Source organism: Rattus norvegicus, chromosome 12 (assembly GCF_036323735.1).
Source record: "Rattus norvegicus strain BN/NHsdMcwi chromosome 12, GRCr8, whole genome shotgun sequence".
Taxonomy (NCBI): Eukaryota; Metazoa; Chordata; class Mammalia; order Rodentia; family Muridae; genus Rattus; species Rattus norvegicus.
The window spans coordinates 46,801,088-46,824,478 of NC_086030.1; the positions used below are offsets into that span (position 1 = coordinate 46,801,088).

The 23,391-nt window shown below is 49.2% G+C and overlaps 2 protein-coding genes across 15 annotated transcripts in view; both read right to left on the reverse strand.

The window, feature by feature from the left end:
* Positions 1-1,844: 1,844 nt before the first annotated feature.
* Positions 1,845-13,424, reverse strand: Pla2g1b (phospholipase A2 group IB). 3 transcript variants are annotated; one of them, XM_008769222.4, is made up of 5 exons: positions 12,547-13,424; positions 11,521-11,693; positions 5,677-5,833; positions 4,665-4,792; positions 1,845-2,060 (listed from the first exon to the last, which is right to left on the reverse strand). In XM_008769222.4, exons 2-5 carry the CDS (start codon positions 11,552-11,554, stop codon positions 1,942-1,944), a joined length of 438 nt encoding a protein of 145 aa, XP_008767444.1. In that variant the 5' UTR covers positions 11,555-11,693; positions 12,547-13,424; the 3' UTR covers positions 1,845-1,941. The 3 variants fall into 3 exon arrangements, with proteins under 3 accessions (XP_008767444.1, XP_063127301.1, NP_113773.1); XM_063271231.1 differs by having other exon boundaries at positions 5,677-5,836; NM_031585.2 differs by lacking the exon at positions 12,547-13,424 and having other exon boundaries at positions 1,852-2,060; positions 5,677-5,836; positions 11,521-11,566.
* A 713-nt stretch (positions 13,425-14,137) lies between these two features.
* Msi1 (musashi RNA-binding protein 1) overlaps positions 14,138-23,391 on the reverse strand; it is a 96,628-nt gene continuing 87,374 nt past the window's right edge. For 6 of the 12 annotated variants that reach the window (XM_039089125.2, XM_039089121.2, NM_148890.2 and 3 more), the window contains 3 exons: positions 22,819-23,006; positions 22,312-22,375; positions 17,952-19,789 (listed from right to left, as the gene is read on the reverse strand). In XM_039089125.2, the coding sequence (XP_038945053.1) occupies positions 22,334-22,375; positions 22,819-23,006 (230 nt within the window). In that variant the 3' untranslated portion in view covers positions 17,952-19,789; positions 22,312-22,333. Of the gene's footprint in view, positions 16,529-17,951; positions 19,790-22,311; positions 22,376-22,818; positions 23,007-23,391 lie in introns of those variants that run through there. The other 6 variants (XM_039089122.2, XM_039089120.2, XM_063271091.1 and 3 more) reach the window with 4 other exon arrangements.

A 23,391-nucleotide genomic window follows, 5' to 3' on the forward strand; every position in this document is an offset into this window, starting at 1 on the left:
AGGGCTACACAGAGAAATCTGCCTCCAAAAAAAACCCAAAAAACAAAAAACAAAAAAAAACAAAAAAAACAAAAACAAAAAAACAAAAAAAAAATCGCAAACATTAAAGAGTCAAAACAAACTGAAGACCCCTCCCTTAGGAAAATATTCAACATTTACAGCTCACTTAGGAAGCACTTTATGACCCATCTCCTCACATCCCAGCCCCCACAAGTCCATGATACATAATACAAACACTATTATTTTTTTAAACATTTTATTTATTTTATGTATATAAGTCCACTGTTGCTGTCTTCAGACACACCAGAAGAGGGCATCGGATCCTATTACAGATGGTTGTGAGCCACCATGTGGTTGCTGGGATTTGAACTCAGGACCTCTGGAAGAGCAGTCAATGCTCTTAACCACTGAGCCATCTCTCCAGCCCTATTATTTCTTTTAAAAGATGACATTACTCGAATCTTATAGATTACAACCCATCACTGAGGGAAGCCCAGAGAGGAGCTGGAAGCAGAAGCCGAGAATACCTTCTCATACAGCCCACAACCACCTACCTAGCGATGACACCGCCCACAGTGGGCTGGGCCCTCCATCTATCAAGAAAATGCCCAGCAGATACCTACAGGTCAACATGACAGGGACCAACGGTCAGAGGAGGTTTTCCCTTCCCGGGTGTGTCAAGCTGGCTCAGGAGTTAAGAGCACTTTGTGCTCTTCCAGAGGACCCGGGTTCAATTCTCAGCACCCACATAAGGGCTGGTGAACAATGTCAGCTGGCCCAACGCCCTCTCGCCTTTGTCTGTGCATTCAGCCATGCAACGCCCAAGCAGGACGGCACCTCCTTTTCCCCATTCCTCACCTCTTATCAGGATAGCAGCCATGTAGGGATACATGCCCAAGCTCCCATTACCCTTCTTCCAGATGGATTCTGAACAGCCTTTACAAGCACCGTCGGCCACCCTGGTTTGACCTTTGGGAAGGGAGGGGTGGGGCGGAGGACTGTACAGAAATTAAAGGAAAAGAGAGATCAAGAGCCACGTGACTGGAGAGCCAGAGATTAAGGTGGCTGTGCTCACGAGATCACGTGACATAAAAGATCTAGCCGTCCGCTATGCGCGTTTTGCTTGTTCCAAAAGGTTACTTAGAGTGTGGCGTGAGATAAGGCTATGTGAAGATGCAACGGCCACCACGATGTAATCCCGCCTTCAAATCATTTATGCTCGGTCCCCTTAGGTTTATTATGTCCCACAGCGTCTGGTATTTTAAGATTTACTTATTTTATATATAAATACGTAGCAGTCTTCAGACACACCAGAAGAGGACATCAGATGTCATTACAGATGGTTGTGAGCTGTAATGTGGTTGCTGGGATTTGAACTCAGGACCACTAGGAAGAGCAGACAGTGCTCTTAACCACTGAGCCACCTCTCCAGTCCACTCGAAGCTTCTGATCCTCCTGTCGCTAAAATCCCGTCTCAAAAAATATCATACAGGAAATTCCAGGCCACCCAGGCTATCTCAAAGAAGGAAAAAAGAAAAAAGTGTAGGGGTCGGGGTGGGGGGGATGGACAGTTGGAAAGAGAAGTTCCAAGACAAATGGCTATCTCTGGAACTCAGTCTGTAGACCAGGCTGGCCTCAAACTCACCGAGACCTGCCTGCCTCTACCGCCTGCGTGCCGGGATGAAAGGCGTGTGCTACCATCCCCGGGTTATCATCCACTCACAAGGTGCCCAATTCCTGGAAACGTTCCCATTCACTTTGAGCTTCCAAGGCTGGACAGAATGTTTCCCTCTGAGGATCTAGCAGTGCTAGGTGGACAGAGACTACAATCACCAAACCCAGGCTTTCTTTCTTTCTGCTGGTACTTTATTAGAGGGTGCGGTGCAGAAATAAGACAGCAAGGGGAGCGGGGACGGCATAGACAGGAAGTGGGGTGACAGCCTAACAGTGTTTCTTGGTGTCAAGGTCTTTGTATTCCTTGTTGTAGGGGACCTTGGAGAAACAGATGGCGGCCTGCCGGTCACAGTTGCAGATGAAGCTCTCACAGTCGTTGTTTTTGTCTGGAGAGAAACAAGCACAGAGAATTGAGTGGAGCCCGGGATCCCGCATGACAGTTCGTAACTGAAAGCAGCTGGTAGCTGTCCCATTGACTGCAGACGTAGGGTTGAGAGACGGAGCAAACAAAAGTACGTCTGAGTTCCCTAATTATAATAAAAATGCACGTCTTGGGGTTGGGGATTTAGCTCAGTGGTAGAGCGCTTGCCTAGGAAGCGCAAGGCCCTGGGTTCGGTCCCCAGCTCCGAAAAAAAAAAAATGCACGTCTTGTGGGGCTCAGTGGGTAAAGTGGCTACCACACAAGCAGGAGGGCCTGAGTTAGGGTCCCCCAGCCCAGGAGCCAGGTGTGGATGGGGCATCTCTAACTCTATCAGTAAGTGGGGACGCAGACCGCCAACACTTGTTGGTAAGTCGAACTAGCTACAAGTGAGTACCATGTTTAGTGAGAGGCTGGGTCTCTCAAGATACGACTGAGAGCGAGTGAAGAAGACACCTGGGTGCCAACTTATTCCTAGACATAAAATAAATGAACATTGCCAGGTGTGGTGGTGCACGCCTTTAGTCCCAGGACTTGGGACGCAGAGGTGGGCGGATCCCTGAGTTCAGGGCCAGCCTGGTTTACAGACCGAGTTCCAGGGCAGTCAGGGAATCACAGAAAAACCCTATCTTAACAAAAACAACACATGCTCATGCGCGCGCGCACACACACAAACACAAAATTAAAAGCAAACATTCTGTGATGGTGATGGTTTGTATATTCTGACCCAGGGAGTGGCACTCTTTGGAGGTGTGACCTGTTGGAGGGGTGTGGCCTTGCTGGAGGGGTGTGGCCTTGCGATGGGTGTGGCCTTGGAGGAGGTGTGGCCTTGTTGGAGGAGGTGTGTCACTGTGGGCGAGGGCTTTAAGACCCGATTCCTAGCTTCCGGGAAGTCAGTATTCTGCTGGCAGCCTTCAGACGAAGATGTAGAACTCTCAGTTCTTCCTGTACCATGCCTGCCTGAATGCTGCCATGCTCCCGCCTTGATGATAATGGACTGAACCTCTGAACCTGTAAGCCAGCCCCAATTAAATGTTGTCCTTATAAGAGTTGCTTTGGTCATGGTGTCTGTTCACAGCAGTAAAACCCTGACTAAGACACATGTGCATATAAAGCTAAAATTCAGAAAAGTACAAATATTGGCTGGGATAATGTTTTTGTGAGTGTGTGAAGATGACCCTTGTAGTATTCACCTGCTGCTCTCCCTAGTCCACCATCAATCCGGAGACCATATTGCAATGCTAATATTAAGATTCTCCTGTCTCAGGAGAGCCGGAGAGATGGCTCAGTGGTTAAGAGCATTGACTGCTCTTCCAGAGGTCCTGAGTTCAATTCCCAGCAACCACATGGTGGCTCACAACCATCTGTAATGGGATCTGGCGTCCTCTTCTGGTGTGTCTGAAAACAGCTCATATATCATAAAATAGATAAATCTTAAAACACACACACACACACACACACACACACACACACACACACACACACACTCTCCTGGCTCAAGTTTGTGTAAATTATGCTCACCATTTATTCTCTGACTTGTCAATAAAAGCTGGAAAGCCAATAGCTAGGCAACAGAGAGAACAGGGCGGGACTTGTGGGAGAAGAAAGGATTCAGAGAGGCAGGAGGATTTGGACAGGAGGCAGGAGATGTCTGACTTGAGAGTTCCACTGGACCATGAAAGGCCCTAAGTGCAAGTATTTGGGGGAGTTTTGGCTGGGAGAGAGCAAGATCAGATTAGAGAATTAGAATAGAATTTTAATGTCTAATTATTGTGCTTTTAAGTTGTAAATAAATCCTCGTCTCTGTGTTGCTATTTGGGCACTAGCTAGGTTTCAGAAGAACTGCTGCTGTGTTAATTTCCTGAATACATTTATAATATCAACTGTTACATCAACTGCCACTTATAAAATTATTTATCCTGCCTCTCCTTGCTGGGACCACACGTGTGCCCCACCATGCCAATTTATGGGTTCTAGACATGGAACTCAGGGCTCTGTGGATGCTAGACCAGCGATCTGTAACTGACTTGTGTTTTCAGCCCCCAGCGCCGAAAAAAAGAAAAGAAAAAAACAAAAACATAAAATCTTTCAAATGGGGGTGGAGAGATGGCTCAGTGGTTAAGAGCACTGACTGCTCTTCCAGAGGTCCTGAGTTCAATTCCCAGCAACCACATGGTGGCTCATAACCCTTTATAATGAGATCTGGTGCCCTCTTCTGGCCTGCAATCACATATGCAGGCAGAATGCGGTACCTAAAATAAATAAATAAATCTTAAAAAAAAAAAATCTTGGGTTGGGGATTTAGCTCAGTGGTAGAGAGCTTGCCTAGCAAGCGCAAGGCCCTGGGTTCGGTCCCCAGCTCCGAAAAAAATAAAAAGAAAAAAAAATCTTTCAAATGTTTTCAAACAGAGACTTTGGAGTGATGTGGCTCTCTCTACCTAAGGTTGTTCGGGGGGGGTCAGATGAGACCAACGGAAGGTGCACTAAACGGTGACGGTCCCCATCCCTCCCTCCCCCCTCCAGACCGGCCAAAGGCCAGGCAGAGTCCAGAGGTCCCGGAGGGTAACCCTACCGCTGCAGGTGATCACGTTCCCGGAGCACTTGTATGAGTACGTGTTGGTGTAGGGGTTGTCGATGAGGAATTTACAGCTTTCCAGCTTCTTGGCCTGATTGTAGCAGTGGTCATGAGTCTGGCAGCACCTGGCGAGAAGGAAGAGCGGAAGGAGAGGCGTGGACCACCGGAAGTCGGTTCTCACCTACGGGCTTTTTCAAACATTCGAGGCTAACTTAAACACAGTGCTCCAGAGCTAATGGCCCCGAGGCTCGAGGATCTATGATCTCTATCAGCATAGATTTATTGAAAGCAACTTTTGCCGGGTGTCGTGGTGCCTGCTTTTATTTAATTCCAGTACCTGGAAGGTAGAAGCAGGTAGATCTCCAAGTTGAGATCGGCCAGGGCTATACAGCGAGACCCTGTCTCAAAACATGTTTTTCATTGAATATTTTATGTATTTAGATTTTTTTTGAGCTACAGGAATACAGTGAAATTTTAAGGTCTGAAATTAGTTGCAATGACGTTTTTTTGAAGTTAAGGCTGACATGTAGATGGTTGGCAGTACCCGGCTCCGCCGCTAGAGGGTAGCATTGCACAGTTTACATTCACACTTTGCACGTTCTGGGACCACGAGCTAAGGGGGTCCTCTTGGATCTATTTCTTTACATGACAAGAGGTGAAAATATCCTGGGTTCGGTCCCCAGCTCCGAAAAAAAAAAAAGAAAAAAGAGATGAAAATATATGCTGGGCGCTGTGATGCACGCCTTTAATCCCAGCACTCAGGAAGCAGAAGCTGGAGGATATCTGAGTTCACAGCCAGAGTCTCAGGACAGCTAGGGCTACACAGAGAAACCCCGACTTGAAAACAAAACAAAACAAAAGTAAATAATAATAACTGAACAAAAAGAAAATACACAATGCTCAGTGACTGTGCAGGTCTCCCACTCCTGCCTCTTGAGAGATGATCGGCTTGTTCTCTGTCCCCACTCCCGTGCACACACCCTAGTCTCCCACCCGGCGGACCACTCACCTGTCTAAGTCGTCCACTGGGGTGCCTGAGCCGCCCAAGCCACAGTAGCAGCCGTAGTTGTTGTACTCCCTCAGGGGATCACTCCCGGGGATGGTGCACTTGATCATATTGCGGAACTGCCACACAGCCCGAGTGCTGATGCTGTGTGCAGTAACGCCTGCTGTAAAAGCACACAGCACATTCAAATCCGTCCAGTGCCTTCCCGGGAGTCTAATGCCTGCCGGCTCTCTGCTCTCACCTTCCCTGGGGTCCGTACACTCGGGAGGTCAGAGGAGGGCTCTAGTGAGCTAAGTCATCAGACCTGAGCAGGAAGATGTCTGCTTTTTTTTTTTTTTTTTTTGAAGATTTATTTATTCTATTTATGAGTAGGTTGCTTGGAATTGAACTCAGGAGTCAGTGCTCTTAACCGCTGATCCATGTCTCAAGCCCAGTGTGTCTACCCTTTTGAGAAAGAGTTACCCTGTTACTCCAGCTCTGTAGCAACTCTCCTGCCTCATCCTCCCCGAGTGGTAGGACTCTTTTTTTTTTTTTTTTTTGTTCTTTTTTTCGGAGCTGGGGACCGAACCCAGGACCTTGTGCTTCCTAGGTAAGCGCTCTACCACTGAGCTAAATCCCCAGCCCGAGTGGTAGGACTCTAAATGAACACCACTGCACTGGCCTGGGATACCCCTCTGACCTTAAGTTATATAAAGATTGCCTTTTGCCTTGCTTGCCTTCTTACTGTCAGAGTAGACAGCCAGCACATCGTGAGCTGCCCCGTGGTAGTCTCCATGGAAGAGGTGAGAACACACTGCTCTGGTCAACAGCCAAAGAGGAGTTTGAAAGCAGTCCTGGGGGTTGGGGATTTAGCTCAGTGGTAGAGCGCTTACCTAGGAAGCTTACCTAGGAAGCGCAAGGCCCTGGGTTCGGTCCCCAGCTCCGAAAAAAGAAAGAAAGAAAGAAAGAAAGAGAGAGAGAGAGAGAGAGAGAGAGAGAGAGAGAGAGAGAGAGAGAGAGAGCAAGCAGTCCTGTTCCTACTCAAGCCTCCGTGAAACCCTAACCCTAGCTGGCACTCAAGTTCTTCATGGCTCTAGCAGGAACCCCGAGACCCAGAAGCAGTCAGAACACACAGGCTTATTGCTCTACACTGGCCGAGTTAGAAAGGATCTGCGGTATGGGTGCACGCAGCTGATGTACAAATTTCATCATCAGATCATCCTCTGTGATGTCAGCATTTTGACATAGCGCACAGTGGGAGACTTGGCAGCCATTAAAACGAAGGAGAAGCCAGCTATGGCGGTACACGCGCTGCGATCTCAGGACTCTGGAGGCTGAGGTAAGAGGATCAGAAGTTCAAGGTTATCTTCTTACAAGGCAAGCTCAAGGCTTTCTGGGGTTCCCCGAGACCCTGTTTCAATTAAGCAAAGACAAGGGCTGGGGAGTGGTCGCATTGGTATCACGTCTGCCAACTACGCACAAAGTCCTGACTTCCATCCACGGCACTGAGTAGTGAGCCTGAGGCCAGCCTGGGCTACGTGTTGGAGGGGGAGGAGGAAGACGGGGGCAAGGATAGTCGACTGGTGTGGTGCTCAGTGCTGCCCACACTCAGGAACTGCCAAAGGAAGTGGATCAGTAGGTAAGTAGGTCTGTGCTGAGGCTGGGTCAGTGTGGGCCAACTCTGAGTTCCTCTCACTATGCCCTTAGGGCTGTGTTCATAAATGCTCGAATGTCCAGTCCAAAGGTCTGGGATTCCACTTCATCTCTTCTTTCTCTCAGCTTCCACTCCTGCCTAGGTCACCAATGGACAAGTGGCCGGAAGAACGGACAGACTTACCTCTTCTGAGTCACTCCGTGCCAGTCCTTGGGCTGAATTGTTACTATTTAATCTTTTGCTTTCCTTCCTTCCTTCCTTTCTCTTTCCTTCTCTTTTCTTCCTTCTTTTTCTTTCTTTCTTTTTTTTTTTTTGAGAGGAAGGACCAAGAATTGGTTCTTACTTTTTTTTCTTAAGATTTATTTATTTTATGTATATGAGCACACTGTCACTGTCTTCAGACACACCAGAAGAGGGCATCGGATCCCATTACAGATGGTTGTGAGCCACCATGTGGTTGCTGGGAATTGAACTCAGGACCTCTGGAAGAGCAGTCGGTGCTCTTAACCACTGAGCCATCTCTCCAGCCCCCTTTCTTTCTTTCTTTTGTGCCTTAAAACCTCAATCCTCCTGCCTCAGCCTCCTGAATGTCTAGAGTGAGCTTGGTCCCAACACTTCCCCATTAAAGACGACCTTCCGGGCTCCACATCCAAGCGGTGCCTCTGCTGTGTGTGTGGCTTCTCTCTGTGTTCTTTTGCTTCATAGTACTTCAGTTTGTAGTGGGATTCATATGTGTGTGTATACAGGTGTGCATGTGTAGGTGGAGGCCAAAGTCCAACATCTGGAATCTTTTTTTCTTTTTTCTTTTTTTCGGAGCTGGGGACTGAACCCAGGGCCTTGCGCTTGCTAGGCAAGCGCTCTACCACTGAGCTAAATCCCCAACCCCTCAACATCTGGAATCTTAATTCACTCTCTTGGTCTTGATGCCGAGCCTCTCAGTGAGCCAGGGACTTGCTGACTGGCTATGGGGGCTGAGCAGCAAGACCCAGAGATCTTCCCATGTCCCTCTCTGAAATTGTGGGATGATGGGGGTGTCGCTGCTGTGCCTGGATTTTTTCTGTGGGTGCTAGGCATCCTAGGGTCACCTGCCTGGTAGCATTTCTTTTCACCTCATCGACGGAAGTGCTCTCACCCAGTCTGTTTGCTGGATGTGCTGCCTTCCCCTCTATAGGACATGAGGTTCTCAAGAGCAGGTCTCCTGGTTTTCATACTCCTTAAAGCCTTAAAGTGTGTGTCTCTGTCGTGTGTGAGTGTGTGTGTGTGTGTGTGTGTGGTGTGTGTGCTTGTGTGTTGTGTATTTGTGCGTTGTATTGTTTATGTATGTTTTTGTGTGTGTGGTGTGTTGTTTGTATATGTTTGTATGTGGTGTGTGTTTGTTGTGTGTGATATGTGTTTGTGTGTATGTGGTGTGTCTGTGTATGTATTGTATGGTGTATGTGTGTTTGTATATGTTTGTGTTTGTATGTGTGTGTATGTTTGTGTGTGTTTATATGTGTGTGTGTTTGGGTGTATTTGTATGTATGTACATTTGTATGTGTGTTTTTGTGTGCATTTGTGTGTGTTCGTATGTGTTTGTATGTGTGTGTGTTTGTGTGTGTTTATGTGTGTTTGTGTGTGTTTATGTGTATGTTTATGTGTGTGTATGTGTGTTTGTATGTGTGTGCATGTGTGTGTGTATGTGTGTGTGTGTGCATGTGGTGAGCTGAATATAGATAAGCAGAGAATAAGCTCGCCGAGTGAAGTGCGTGCCTGGTACTAGTAGATACCCCATAATACTCTGTTGAACAAATGAGCAAACCTGGCCTGCTTGCCCCAAGCAAGCGCAGGCTTTGCACAGCAGAGTGGGGGAACAGAGCCCTTCACACACTTGCACAGAGTCCTGCTGCCTGAAGAGCACAGAGAACGAGGGACTTCTGGGGTCCTGTCTCCTCAGTCGCCAGCACTGCCTCATTGTCTCCCACCACCTTATTGTCTCATGTTGCCTTTAATCTTTCTTTTGTTCTTTTTTTTTTTTTTTTTTTTCTTTTTTTTCGGAGCTGGGGACCGAACCCAGGGCCTTGTGCTTGCTAGGCAAGTGCTCTACCACTGAGCTAAATCCCCAATCTCCTTTTGTTCTTTTTAACCTTTTGAGACAAGGTCTATGCAGTCCTGGCTGGCATGAACTCACTCTGTAGACCAGGCTGGTCTTGAACTCACAGAGATCCGCCTGCCTGTTTCCCTAGTGCTGGGATTAAACGCACCCAACACCAAGCTTGGCCTCCTTCCTTCATTCTTTCCGGGACAGGGCCTGGCATGGTAGAATAGGCTGGACTTGAATTCAGGGCAATCCTCCTGCCTCCACCTCCAGTGAGCTAGAGTTACGGACATGAGCACCACAACGTGGTCTTGCTATGTAAGCAAGGGTGGCATCAAACTAGAAATCCTCCTGCCTCAGCCTCCTGAGCACAAGGATAAGGGCATGTACCACCCTGCCCAGCTTACTCTTCTTTTTCTCCATTTTTGGGGCTCATTCTGGCTAGCCAGAATATGAGGGAACCCTGGGGACAAAGAGAGGGAGCAGCTGGCTTGCCCCGTACTGCGGGTGACCCCAGTGGTGGTGGTAAATACACTGTGTCTGAGACTCGTGCTTTGCAGAAGCTAGATACACTGTGATAGCTCACACAGTGTGTGTGTGTGTGTGTGTGTGTGTGTGTGTGTGTGTGTGCACGAACACATGTGCTTCTGGAATGTGCACACGGCTCTTTCATTTCCGAGGCTCCGTCTCCAACCTGACTCCTTGCAGGTCTGAATCATCGTTGGGTATAAATGACTTACGTGCCAAATACATTTGACTCAATGAACAATGCTAAAGTCTGCCTATGTACGCGGAGCCTGTTACGTAATGCCTGTGTGTAAATGGACCTGAAAATGCAAATGAGTCAACAAGACAAGGATTGCAGACACAGGCTGGAGAGATGGCTCAGTAGTTAAGAACACTGACTGCTCTCCCAGAGGTCCTGAGTTCAAATCCCAGCAACCACACGGTGGCTCACAACCACCATATAATGAGATCTGATGCCCTCTTCTGGTGTGTCTGAAGACAGCTATACTCACATAAATATAATAATAAATAAATCTTAAAAAAAATTCACAGATGGATGGAATCCTAACACCTGGATGGATGGATGGAATCCTAACACTTGGGAGGTCGAGAGAGGACGGTCCCAAGTCTGGGCTATCCTGTGCAGTGGAGGACATCTTGAGCCACGTAGCAAGGCTATGTAATTAATATTGACGGTGATGATACTGACGGGGAGGATAAGGATGGCTGGAGAGACGGCTCAGCAGTCGTGTGCATTCGGGCACGGTTCTTGTGTGGGACTCAGGTCTGGTTCCAGCACACGTATGGCAGGCAGATCACAACTGTTTATGACTCTAGTTCCACAGGTTCTGATCCCGCTTCGGACCTCTGTGGACACTGCTAACACAGTTCCTATCATACGTGCAGGCAAGACTCTCATACACGTAAAGTTTATGTATATATGATATATACATATTTATATATATATATATTAAGACAGGGTTTCTCTGTGTAGCCCTGACTATACCCTGACTATACTGGAACTTACTTTGTAGACAGAGCTGGCTTCTGCCTCCTGAGTGCTGGAATTAAAGATGAGTGCCCTTATGACTGCTTAGAAAAAAATAAGTTTTTTTTTTTTTTTTGGTTCTTTTTTTCGGAGCTGGGGACCGAACCCAGGGCCTTGCGCTTCCTAGGTAAGCGCTCTACCACTGAGCTAAATCCCCAGCCCCATAAGTTTTTTTTTTTTCTTTTTTTTTTTTTTTTTCGGAGCTGGGGACCGAACCCAGGGCCTTGCGCTTGCTAGGCAAGCGCTCTACCACTGAGCTAAATCCCCAACCCCGAGTTTGTTTTTTTAAAAGAAAAAGACACGTTGCTAGGGTACTGGCAAGACCAGGGAAAGTGGTGCCAGGGAGATAGACACACCAGAGGCAGGGTAGGCGAATGGGGGAGATTTTTCTAGGGGTCATCTGAGTTCAGACCTAGAGACTAAATGTGGCAGCTGACCTGAACATTGGGGTGAGGAGGGGACCCAGACCTAGAGGCTATTAGACCCCAACGGGAACCCCAAACAATTCCAGTGTGACCAGTGGGAGGGAGGCACTGGAGAAGGGAGAAACTGTGAGATACTCAGAGGGGGTGACAGGGGTCCTACCTGTGAGCAAAGCAGCCAGCAGAAGGAGTTTCATCTTGGGCGAGGGAAGAACTCAAGTGACTTTCCCTCTTTATAGCTGGGGCCCCACTCTCCCGAGATAAGGCTGTTTGCTTTGCTCTTAGCCACTCTGGGCTGGCCTTGGGTCTATCAGGGAACAATCCAGAGGGATTTGCCTGTAAGAGAGGAAGGAAAATAACATCACAGATCTGTGCCTGGAACTTCCTTCCCAAGGGAAATGGTTTCCAGATCTTGGGATCTTTTACTACTCCCTCCTCCCCCCTATTATGACAAGTCTCAGGCTGTCCTGGAATTCATGGGGTATCTGAGGAAAGCTTCCAATTCCTTTATGGCCTCGAACTTTTGTAGCTGAGGATAACCTTAAACTTCTTTCTTAGATTTTTAAAAATAATATCTATTTTTAAAAAATGTATTCATTCATGTACGAGTGCTCTGTCTGCATCATGTACACCTGTAAGCCAGAAGAGGGCATCGGATCCCCATTACAGATGGTCGTGAGCCACCATGTGGTTGCTGGGAATTGAACTCAGGACCTCTGGAAGAGCAGTCAGTGCTCCTAACCACTGAACCATCCCTCAACCCCTATTTGTTTGTTTATTATGTGTGTATGCATATTATGCTGTATATGTGGAGGTCCGAAGTTGACTTAAAGGAATTTGTTCTCTCCACTATGTAAGTTCCAGGGATTAAACTGAGGTAGTCAGACTGGGCCCAGAGCGTGTTCAGCCACTGAGCCTTCTGACCAGTCCCAATATGAAACTCTTTGGGTCACAGTTTACATAACATAACACTAGCTTCATACTTGTGTATAAGTGGCACCTACTGTGTTCACTATGTTGTGTAACCACAACCTTTAATGTGTTACGGAGCATGTTCTTACCATCTGTAACTTTAATGTTTTTCAAAACCTATTTCTAATGATGGTTCTTAAATGCTTTAACCTCCCTTGTAGCCCACCACCCACCCAAGGTAGGGGAAAAGAAGGGATATGGGGTGGGGGGAGTGGACCTGTTTAGAAAGGTTCTTTGGAGCAGCTCCCATCTTTGTTGTCAGGAAACCAGCGGTTCAGTTCACAGGTCAGCAGCGGCAGCTCGGTCCACTCACAAACCCCTCACAGTGACACCAGCAGCCCAGTTTGGTAGAGTCAGCAGAGCAAACACGAATCAGCAGTGGTGGCACGGCCTAGCAGAGACAGCCAGGCCTCAGCCTCAGCACGAGTTAGCAGGAGGGACCAGGGAGGGACGCCAGGAGAAGTCCTCAGCTGTAACTCTCTCAGGGCAGCGAAGATCAGCGAAGACGAGAGACCCACAAGCGTTGCACAGCGAGCTCTACAAGCAAGCCAAGCTTGACCTCCATCACTGTCTGCCTGGTCCTATTCTTACGGCCTCTAAACATCACATGTCTGCCAATCAGCCTGAGTCTGTGAAAGCGGCAGGAAACTGCAGCGTATCACCCCAAGTTTTTGGTGTGTTTCTCTCTATGGAGCCCTGACAAATGCAGCTCAAGTATGCAATGTAAGGTGAACCAACACATGTGTGTAGTCAGTGAAGAACACTTCACCACGGGTCCTGTCACGTGCTTGCTTTAGCAGAACATCCTCTCTCCTGTGTCTGCTTCAGCGAAACTTTCCTTAGCCTTTCACACCTGTGTCCACTTTGACAAAGGATTCCTTCATGCGTTTGCCCCAGCAAATCACCATCCGACTGATTTTCCACAGAGCCCTTAGGTTTCCACTTCAATCATCCCAAGAAGAAACCTTGTGCCCACTGATAATTATTTCTTCCCAATTCTTGGCAACTACTAATCCACTGTGTGGTGTCCCTGTGGCCTCTGTCTTCTGGATCTTTTGCATACATGTTGAATATTCTTATTCAGGTCTGCAGGCTGGAGAGATGGCTCAGGGGTTAAGAGCACTGTCTGTTCTTCCAGAGGACCCAGGTTCAAGTCCCAGCACCAACATGGCAGCTCACAATTGTCTGTAACTCCAGTTCCAGAAAAATCTAATGTCTTCTTCTGGCTTCAAAGGGAACCAGGTATGTATACACAGTGTACATACATACATACATGCACACAGAACACATAAAACTAAATATAAAGAATTTAAAAGTGAGTGGTGGTGCATGTCTTTAAACCCAGCACTTGGGAGGTAGAGACAGGCAGATCTCTTAATTCAAGGCCAGCCTGGTCTACAGAACCAGTTTCCAGGACAGCCAGGTCTACACAGAGAAACCTGTCTTTAAAACAAAACAAAACTAAACCCAGAAAGCAAAACTTCAAGCACTAACCAACCTTAGGCCTCACTCGGGAAATTCACTGCATGCACAGGTTGCAAAGAGAAAGGTTGCAAGGCTCAAGACCCTGTACCAGTTCAAATGCAGGGACCAGCAAAGTGCCAAGTCCTTCCCCTGTGGATGCTATGAGGTCAAAAGAAGATAGAGAGGTAGACATTGCTCCTGGGGTTGGTACTGAAGGATGTTAATGTTAAGGGGGACAGATGTGTGGTCCAAGGCACAAGTAGCTGGCACACACAGTAGTCCGAACTGATTGTGTTTACTAAGGGCTAACCTGACCCAGCCTTTCAGGCAGATCCAGTTAGACATTCTATTGTTTTAAAAAAATTATTTATTTTATGTATGTGAGTACACTGTCACTGTCTTCAGACACACCAGAAGAGGGCATCGGATCTCATTATAGATGGCTGTGAGCCACCATAGGGTTGCTGGGAATTGAACTCAAGACCTCTGGAAGAGCAATTGGTGCTCTTAACCACTGAGCCATCTCTCCAGCCCCAAAATTCAATTTTTAATTGGTTAGTTAATGTGTGTGTGTGACCCGAGTCACCGTATTCAGGGCAGTGAGTGCTGCAGGTTTCTCCACGGCAGCCTGGACAAATTCTCCTGGGCCACACTAAGCGCAGAGGTCATACTAAGCAACAGCTACCATCCACAGTCCCTGCTGAAGTTCCCTGTAGACCTCGCCAGGCTCTTGCAGTCCGTGCTCTGCTCTCTGCTGGCTGAGATCCACGCACAGGTGTGTGAACCACCGCCTCGCCTCTCCTTGCCTGGGGAAAAAAAAAATACAATGTCAAGTGGAAAGTACAGCCCCGATAGCTTCTTGACTCCTTCAGGTGCCGGCATACCCACACTCAGCAGGGTCAAGGTCACATCTGCTGCACCCTCAGAGGATAAGGCTCCGGTTTCCTGGAAATACTTAAAAGAGCTGCACACTGCCTCAGGTAAGCACTCCCGAAGGCTTGGCACAGAAGGTGATGAACTTTGCCCATGAAGCTCAGCAACAGGTCTCCTGACAGCATTGTGGACGTCATCTTCCCCACTTGACAGGATGAAGCAGGCTCAGGGAAGTCAGATAATCTGTTCCAAGTCACACAGCCTGAAAGTGACCGAGGTCAGGCTGTACTGCAGGCCGGAGATCCCAGCACTTGGGAGGCTGAAGCAGGGGATTCGTGAGTTCCAAGTCAACCTGGGTCTCAGAGTCAAACTGTGTCTGAAAACAAGGTGGGTGGGCAGGGGCTGGAAAGATGGCCCAGGAGTTAAAAGCACTCTCCGGCCTTCCAAAGGACCCAGGTTTGAGACCCACGTGGCCTCTTCTGATCTCTGCAGGCATCAGGCATGCACTTGGCCCACACACATCCATCCAGACAAAACACCTATTATACATAGAAGATAAAAGTAGGAAAAAATAATGAGAAGGGAGGAGAAGGCTGAGAAGACGCTTCAGAGGGAAAAATAATTCCTGCAAGCAAGAGGACCAAGGTTCAAATCCCCAGAGCTCATTCAATGCTGGAGGGCATGACAGACTTCTTGCAGCTCAGAGTGAGTTGGAGAAAGGGGATCCCCACCAACCAGGAACCTGGTTAGCTTGGCTATCCCCTATCAGAGCTCTGGGCTCACTTGAGAGACCCTTCTAAATGAATAGAGAGAGACGGAGGGAGACGGTGTGTCAGCCTCTGGCTTTCACACACAAGTACACACCCATACACACATATGTGCCCACTCACAGGAGAATACACACACACACACAGACATACACAGACATACACACACACAGAGACATATACACAGACACACACACGCACAGGCACACATAGACAGACAGACAGACACACACACACATACACTGACACACACACACACAGAGTGGCAGTGGCACACACATGTGTTCCCGGCTACTCGGCAGGCTGAGGAAAGACACAGTAAGTGTAGGAGTTAAAGTCTACAACATAGTGAGGCCCCTCTGTCTCCAAAGCAAAGCGGAAAGCTTATATATGCCATCCATCTTTAGTTTTTGTTGCGTATGCGTGAACATTCAGTGAAAAAAGCAGTATACACAAGCAGAGGTAGAGAAGACAGCGAAATAAACTCACGGAGCAACTCAGGCCCAGTTCCTGACATTTCTCCATCTTCTTTCTTGCTTTGTTTCTCTTTTTCTCTACATTGAACGTTTGTTTGTTTGCTTGTTTTTTGAGACAGGGTCTCCTTGGGTGACCTTAGACTTGACACGCAGCAGCCAAGGATGTGACCTTTGACTTCTGATCTGCGACCTTTGACTTCTGATCTTGTTTCTAACTCTCAAGTTCTAGACTAACAGGCATCCGCCACTGCACCAGACGCAGGCTGGTGGAGCACCCTTTCAGCGGGGGTCCTACCTCCAGCCATTTTGTTTTCTTTTTATTATTGGTGTGTATGTGTGAGAGAGTAAGGGGCGGGTGAGAGGGAGGGAGGGAGAAGAGGAAGGGGAGAGAGGGGTGGAGAAGAAGTGAAGTGAGTGAGGGAGGCAGGGAGGGAGGGAGGAATAGAGGAAGGGAAGGGAGAGAAGAAGAGAAGGAGGGAGGGAAGAATGAAGAGAGGGAGGGAGGGAGAGGAGGAGGTTGGGAGATGTTCAGTGTGGGTGCTGGGAGCTGAACCCGGGTCCTCTGCCAGAGGGACAATACTTCTAGCCATTGGGTTCTCTCTTCCGGCTCCTCAAGAACCTGTTTATTATGGGGGGAAAGAAAAATAATCACTTTCAGTTTGATGGTTCGATTGTATGACGTCCATTCACCTTGCTTAGGTCTCACCCTACACCTCTGAAACGCTGGACCCACTGAACGACGCCTCATGCCCCCCTAGCCACTGGCAACTATTATTGTAGTCTTGGAGGGGTTTTTGCCTTTACCTTTGCGAGCCTGGGGAAGGAGCCCCCAGGCCCCACAGGCTAGGCAAGTCCTTGTTACTGGTTTATATCACAGGACCCATGACTGCAATTTCAACAGACTTCATTAAGATCTTTCAAGTAGCGCTCTACCAAATAGGCTATGCCCGGAGCCCAGCCACACAACTATCATTCCCATCATTGCCTCATCCGAGCACCCTTCATCCCTTCCCCACTTCTTGGCCTTTTTTCTTCTGAGCTTGGCCAAGAAGCTGGAGAGAATTGGGTCAAGTGGGAGATCAAGGCCATTCCCAGGAGGAAAATAGGTCAGGACAAGAGTAGTTAAGAAATTGTGTATTGGGGGCTGGAGGGATGGCTCAGTGGTTAAGAGCACGGACTGCTCTCCTAGAGGTCCTGAGTTCAATTCCTAGCAACACAGTGTGGCTCACAACCATCTGTAATGAGATCCGATGCCCTCTTCTGGTGTGTCTGAAGACAGTGACAGTGTACTCATATACATAAAATAAGGGGAAAAAATGTGTTACCAGGGAGAACGTTTGGAGGTCAAAGGGTAACTAACCCTGTGGAGTCAGTTCTCCATCCTTGCATGGGCTCCAGGGATCTCAGGTTACCAGGCCTGTGTAACAAGCACCTCTACCCGTTGACGCATTTGAGTCATTTAATGTCAAGTTTTCGTTTGGGCAAATGAGATGGCTCAGGGAGTAAAAAGCCCTTGACCTATCAGCCGGAATACATGAGTTCAGCCGCCACAAACCACAGAAGTTCAAAACAAAACTAACCAAAGAGGGCTTTGTTTTGGAGACTGGGATCCTTGACATGTAGGCCAGGTTGGCCTTGAACTCACAGAGCTCTGACTACCTCTGTCTCCCGGGAGACAGAACCATGACCTGCCCTCAAAATGTTTTGTTTGTGGTGGGAGGTGAGTCAGGACCTGTGTAGCTCAGGCTGGTTTGGAACTCAGTGGCCCGGACCTACCATGAATTTGCAGCGAACTTCCTGTCTCAGCCCCAGCAGTGGGGCTGTGGTCACAAACCATTATGCCGGGCCTTTTCCTGTTGGTTTGAGATAGGGGTTCCCTACGGAGTCATGTCAGGGTGGGGTTTATGATTCTCTTTCTGAGATTTCACAGGCAGACAGCACACCTGGTCCTCGCGAGTCATAAACTTTCTTTTGTTGGTATTGTTTTTGTGTGTGTGTGAGCGCCTGTTCACCCACATACGCACACGAACAGAAAAGCAAGCTGTTTTCAAATAATTTATTAGGAATTTAAAACAAAATAAAACCTGGAAAAGAAGTTACAGATGCGGAGGGAAGACACCGAGGGGTGGAACTTGCTGGCTTCAAAACACCATGTAACATCTTAAAAAGAAAGTTTTTTTTTTTCTTCCTCAAACGAATGAATCAGAAATGTAAATCCAGGTCCCTGAACCCACTTAGGCCCAGTGGGGTGAGAGGGCCCAGGGATGGAGAATAAAAGAAAAAAAAAAAGAGGAAGCCAAAGTCTCCTGGGGCTCAGCTCAGATGTGTAGAAAAATTAAAAGATAAAATCCGATAAAATGCAGCTTCTCTTTTATTAGGAAATATTAAAAACAAAACAAAACAAAAAAAACCCAAAAAACCAAAAAACCCAACAACAAACAGCCGTGCGTCTCGGTGATGAAGATTATTGCTTTGAGTTCCCGGGGCTTATTGGTTGAGTGAGCGCCTCACACGGACAGTGACTCTCCAAAGGGGGCTTTGAAGGCTGGGGGCTCTGCTGGGGAAGGCGGCTTGAACCCCCCCAGCCTCGGGAGGGACAGAGAGGGGGGTGACAGCAGGTAGACTCAGCCCTGCCACGCCAGGTCTCACTTCACGTTCACACCCTGAGCCCCTGAGCGTCTCTTTCCTCTGAAAGGGGCTCCAGGGTAAGTAGGGGGTTAGCAAGGGCTCTGGTCGCGGGACTGTCCTGGTGGGAAACTTCAGTGAGAATTTGGGGGTTCCCTGAGAAGCCCTTTGCTTTCCTGGTATCTACTTGCTGAAGCGTTTCCCGATGCCTCCTCCTCCTCGTGGTGGGGGGCTCAGAGCAGAAACCATGAAGGTCCTACCCAGGCAGGGGCCAGGAGGGGCCTTTGGAGAGCTAACTCCTTCCCAGCAGTGGCTCTAGGCAGGCCCTCCTCTTCCCTGGCCCCTTGCCCCCCAACCAGGGTTTTTTGGGGAGAGTCCGCCCAAGGCCTTGAACCTGGGGAGGGCCTGAGAGTATGGACCTGCCGTGGCCAGAGCTGAGGTCTGCAAGCTTACAGTAATGGTGTCTGAGGAGGGAGGGACAGAGACAGGGAGGGAGGGGAAACCTTAGCCCTGTGGGGTCAGGCAAATGCTGTTACCCCAAGGGATCTTAGAGAAGGGTAGGGGTAGGGCTTCACCTCACAGTATTTACATATGATACAGGACGGGATGGTTCCAGGGGCTCGGCCTGGCCTACCCCGCAGCCCTGCCCTCCTCTCCCAGGCTGGAGGGAGGAGGCCAGGCACCCACACCCACATAGACACTTTCTTCTCAGCTGGTGGGGGGGCACCTGGCCCCTTGCCCCCTGCGGCCTGGGGCTTCACATTCACAAACCTAGAAATAGTTTAAAAACAGTTTCTTAAAAAAAAAAAAAAAGAATAAAGAGGGAAAAGCCAGAATAAAAACAAAAAAAACGAAACAGGTAGGGGCCTCAGTCTGGAACAGGCCCCCTCTGCCAGCCCTCCAGCTATTCAGATACAAAAGCCTTCCTGGGGGGTGTCCTAAAGGGGGCAGCAGGGAGGGAATGGGGCAGACCCGAGAGGGCAGACCTGGTGCGGGGAGGGCAACTGGCTAATCCAAAATAAATAAAAGCGAACAGGGAGAGAGGTGGGTTGGTGGGGGGAGAAGAGGCAAGGTCAGAACAGGGGAGGTTAGTAGGGGAGCCAGACGTCAGGGATGGCAGGGCGGGGACTGGGCCCAGGGGTTGGGGGGCAGGCAGTAGCGGTCCGAGTTGCAGCGAAGGGGCTGGGCTGCGGCTGAGGTGTCCCAATCCCCTTGCTGTCTCACTCTGGTCCTCAGTCAGCTGCAGGCTGGGGTGCTGAAAGACAGTAGCAAGATAGGGGGGGGGCTCCGGTCTGTCTGTCTGTCTCGGGCACGCATGCCTGCTGTCTTTCCTAATCCCTTCCTAATGAATTTTGTTCGGTTTTTACACTTCCTGTTACACGTTGGGATAGCACTGGGCACTTTGCCCTGATCTCGAATGACCGGATGTCCATCCTGTTCCCTGGGAAGCTTTATCTGAACCCCACTGGAAAAGCACCTCATAAGCTATTTGGAAGTATCTCGTTTGTTATGATCTTACTATGTGTTCACAGGCCTCATTATTATTCATTACGTGCTCAACTACGTTTGCTTGTGGGCGTGGTGGTGCACACCCGTTAGGCAGAGGCGGGCTGATCTCTGATCTGAGGTCAGCCTGCTCTCCACAGTAAGCTCCAGGTCAGCCACGACAACACAGGGTGATTCTGTCTCGAAAAATAGGATGTTCATTTGTGCATGCGTGTGCATGCGTGTACACACACACACACACACACACACACACAGAGGCACAAGTGGAGAGGAGAGAGCACTGTTGCTCTGTCGGACTACAGGAGCTTGGAGTGACCGTCCTTGAGCTACTTGATGTGAATTCAGCCCTCTGCAAGAGTCGCATATTTCTTTTTTTTTCTTTTTTTTTCCGGAGCTGGGGACCGAACCCAGGACCTTGCGCTCGCTAGGCAAGCGCTCTACCACCGAGCTAAATCTCCAACCCGTCGCATATGTTCTTAACCACTGAACCATCTCTTCTGGACCCAGGTGTTTTTACGCCTTTTAAAAGATTTAATGTGTGTGTTGTGACCTGCGCTCAAGCCTGTGGCACTCTTCCACCAGCCTCTAGGGTGCTGGGGTCACACACACAAGTCTAATTTATATCCTATTTTAGCAACTGTGTAGGGCTGGAGAGATGGCTCAGTGGTTAAGAGCACTGACTGCTTTTCCAGAGGTCCTGAGTTCAATTCCCAGCAACCATGTGGTGGCTCACAACCATTTGTAATGGGATCCCATGCCCTCTTCTGATGTGTCTGAAGACAGCTACACTTACTTATATAAATAAAAAAAAATCTTTAGTAGCGTGTAATTTCCTATAGTATGCATATATTCTATCTACCTACACTTCTTCCTCCTCCTTTTTTCTTTTTTGAGACAGGGTTTCCCTCCCTGTGTATGCCTGGATGGCTTGGAACTCGCTCTGTAGGTCAGGGTGGCCTTGAACTCAGAGAGGTCCACCTGCCTTCACCTCCTCAGTGCTGGGATGAAAGGCGTGAGCCACCATCGCCAGTCAATCTGCAGTTTTGAAAATAAATGCCTAGAAGTGGTTATTAATGCGTCGAAGGATATGAATGTTTAAAGACCTAGCCGGAGAGATGGCTCAGTGGTTAAGAGCACTTGTGCGTGGCTCACAACTGCCCCTAACTCCAGCTGCAGAGGCTCTGATGCCCCTTCTGGCCTCAGCAGGCAACACACACACACACACACACACACACACACACACTCTCACACGCACGCACACATACACACACACATGCATGCACGCATGCACACAGAGCGGGCATATATATATGTGTAGGCAAAATACTCATACAAATACGATAAATTTAAACAAAACCAAACCTGGTTAGGCCTGGGCTGTATCAGTGTAGCTCATCCAGGCAGACATAAGCCCTGCTTGGGTTCAATGCCAGCACAAATTAAAAATCTCCACACATAACACTGTCCCTTGGGAACACAGAGCCAGTTTACACACAGAGCAGTGTTGGGTGACATTAATTGTAAAAGAAAAACTTTGTCAGTCCAATAAAATACGATTAACTTGTAAGACAGGGTTTCAATCTGTAGCCCTGGCTGCCCTAGAAATCGGGGATCTTCCTGCCTCTGCCTCCTGGAGCGCTGAGATTAAGGGCGGGTACCACCAGTGCCACACACACCTCGCTGACACTGGGCTCTTAACACAGGCCTGTTAGGCACATCAGGCTGATTGGCAGCTTACGTTGTAGCTCAGTCTGGCTTTGAACCTGCCTCTGCCTCCCTTGTGCTGGGCTAATTGATAAGCGTTTTTTGTGCAGATGGCATGTGGTATATGCGTGTATGTGCGTGTGGAAGTCTGAGGTTGATGGCTACCTGTCAGTGCTGGGGTCCCAGGGACGGGTTACTGTGCTTATCTCTTTGAGGGGGTCTAGGGATCTGAACTCAGGTCCTCTTGTTCGTTCAGTAGGTACCTCCCCAACACGGACATCTCCCCACAGCTTCCCTGTGTACCCCTAGCTGGCCTAGAACTCAAAGTAATCCTCCCGCCTCAGCATCAGATTATAGATAGGTGTGTACCACCATATCTGGCTTAATTTAAATCGGACTGTGGTAGGCTAAGTATCTCTCGTGTTTGCTGGCCGCCTCTGCGAGTGTCCGGGCCCATCTCCTGCTGTGGTCTGTGAATTCTATGGAGCGGGGAAACGGGGCTAGCTTTTGAGATGACACTGCTGAGGCTTGACGGCCCAGTGTCTCCACCCCTCCTCGTCTCCTCACCTCCTGCCGCCTCCTCCCTGCTTCAGTGGTACCCATTGGTGAAGGCTGTCGCAATCAAGGGACCCTGAAAAGAAAAGAGTTAGACTCCTAGGATCCTGGGGCGAGTTCAGACAAACTGGGGGCTACTGCCCTTCCTGGAGGACCCCGTGGTGAGACACAGGTTTTTCTGGCTGGCATGGGTTGCCCTGGCATGGATCGGATGATGATATAGTTCTTTGTGTGTGCAAGGCAGGGCCTGGGAACCTGCATAGAACCGGTGTCCCAGGATGCTCCCATCCCCGGCTCTGACCATACAGAAAGGAGATGGTGTTGCATTTGTACAACATCCTGGAGCCACTGGACAGTGTCCAGGGTAAAGGACACCCTCTTGTTCTTGTGGATACTTTCTCCTGTCACCCTCCCTCAAGCCCCTCCAACCCATAAGACATACAAGGCTTCTCCCTCCCCCAGTTTCGGAGGTCTCCCAGAATGAAGGTGAGGTGGAGGCCATCGGGCCTGGCCACTCACCCCAAGACTGTGGCCAAAACCAGTGCTGGGGGCGGGGCTGGCGGCGCTGATGTAACTGCTGACCCCCGAGTCCTGGTTGGCTGCCCCATAGAGCTCAGCCATGGGGCCGGGGCTTGTGGTCCCCAGGAAGCCCCCTGTGCGGCTGGGAGTAGAACCTGGAGGGGGAGCCATCGTCCAGGGGTGAGAGCCTGGTAACCCAGAAAGAACAGAGTGATAGCCCGGGTGCCCGAGGCCTCCCCACGCACCCACTCCAGCCCTGGACCGGAGACTGCCCTCCCTGTAGATTGCTCTCGTTCATCTTCTCTGGCCCCCAACCACGCCCCGTCTGACTGCTGGACAGTCTCCTCTCCCTCTGAGCCTATTCAAGTTTTCCTCTCGGCCAAGTACATTTCCTGAGGATGACCTATGTCCCTGTCCCTTGAGACTTCATTTGCCCACTCCCTGTTCCTATGACTGACCAGTGTAAACTGCTGTCCCCTGGGCTACAACAACCCTTGTTTCTTCGTCCATCTGTCTCCCATAAGTGTCTCCTCAGCCTTCCCTGAAGCAGCAGCTGACAACTCTTCTAGTGCC

What these genes read in the sequence shown, in the direction of transcription:
- Pla2g1b (XM_063271231.1), bottom strand. Translation starts at nt 11,554, where the DNA reads ATGAAACTCCTTCTGCTGGCTGCTTTGCTCACAG. An exon ending in GCTGGCTGCTTTGCTCACAG is followed by an intron (nt 5,837 to 11,520) that starts GTAGGACCCCTG and finishes GTGCTTTTACAG; the next exon opens with CAGGCGTTACTGCACACAGC. An exon ending in GAACGTGATCACCTGCAGCG is followed by an intron (nt 2,061 to 4,664) that starts GTAGGGTTACCC and finishes GTTTCTCTCCAG; the next exon opens with ACAAAAACAACGACTGTGAG.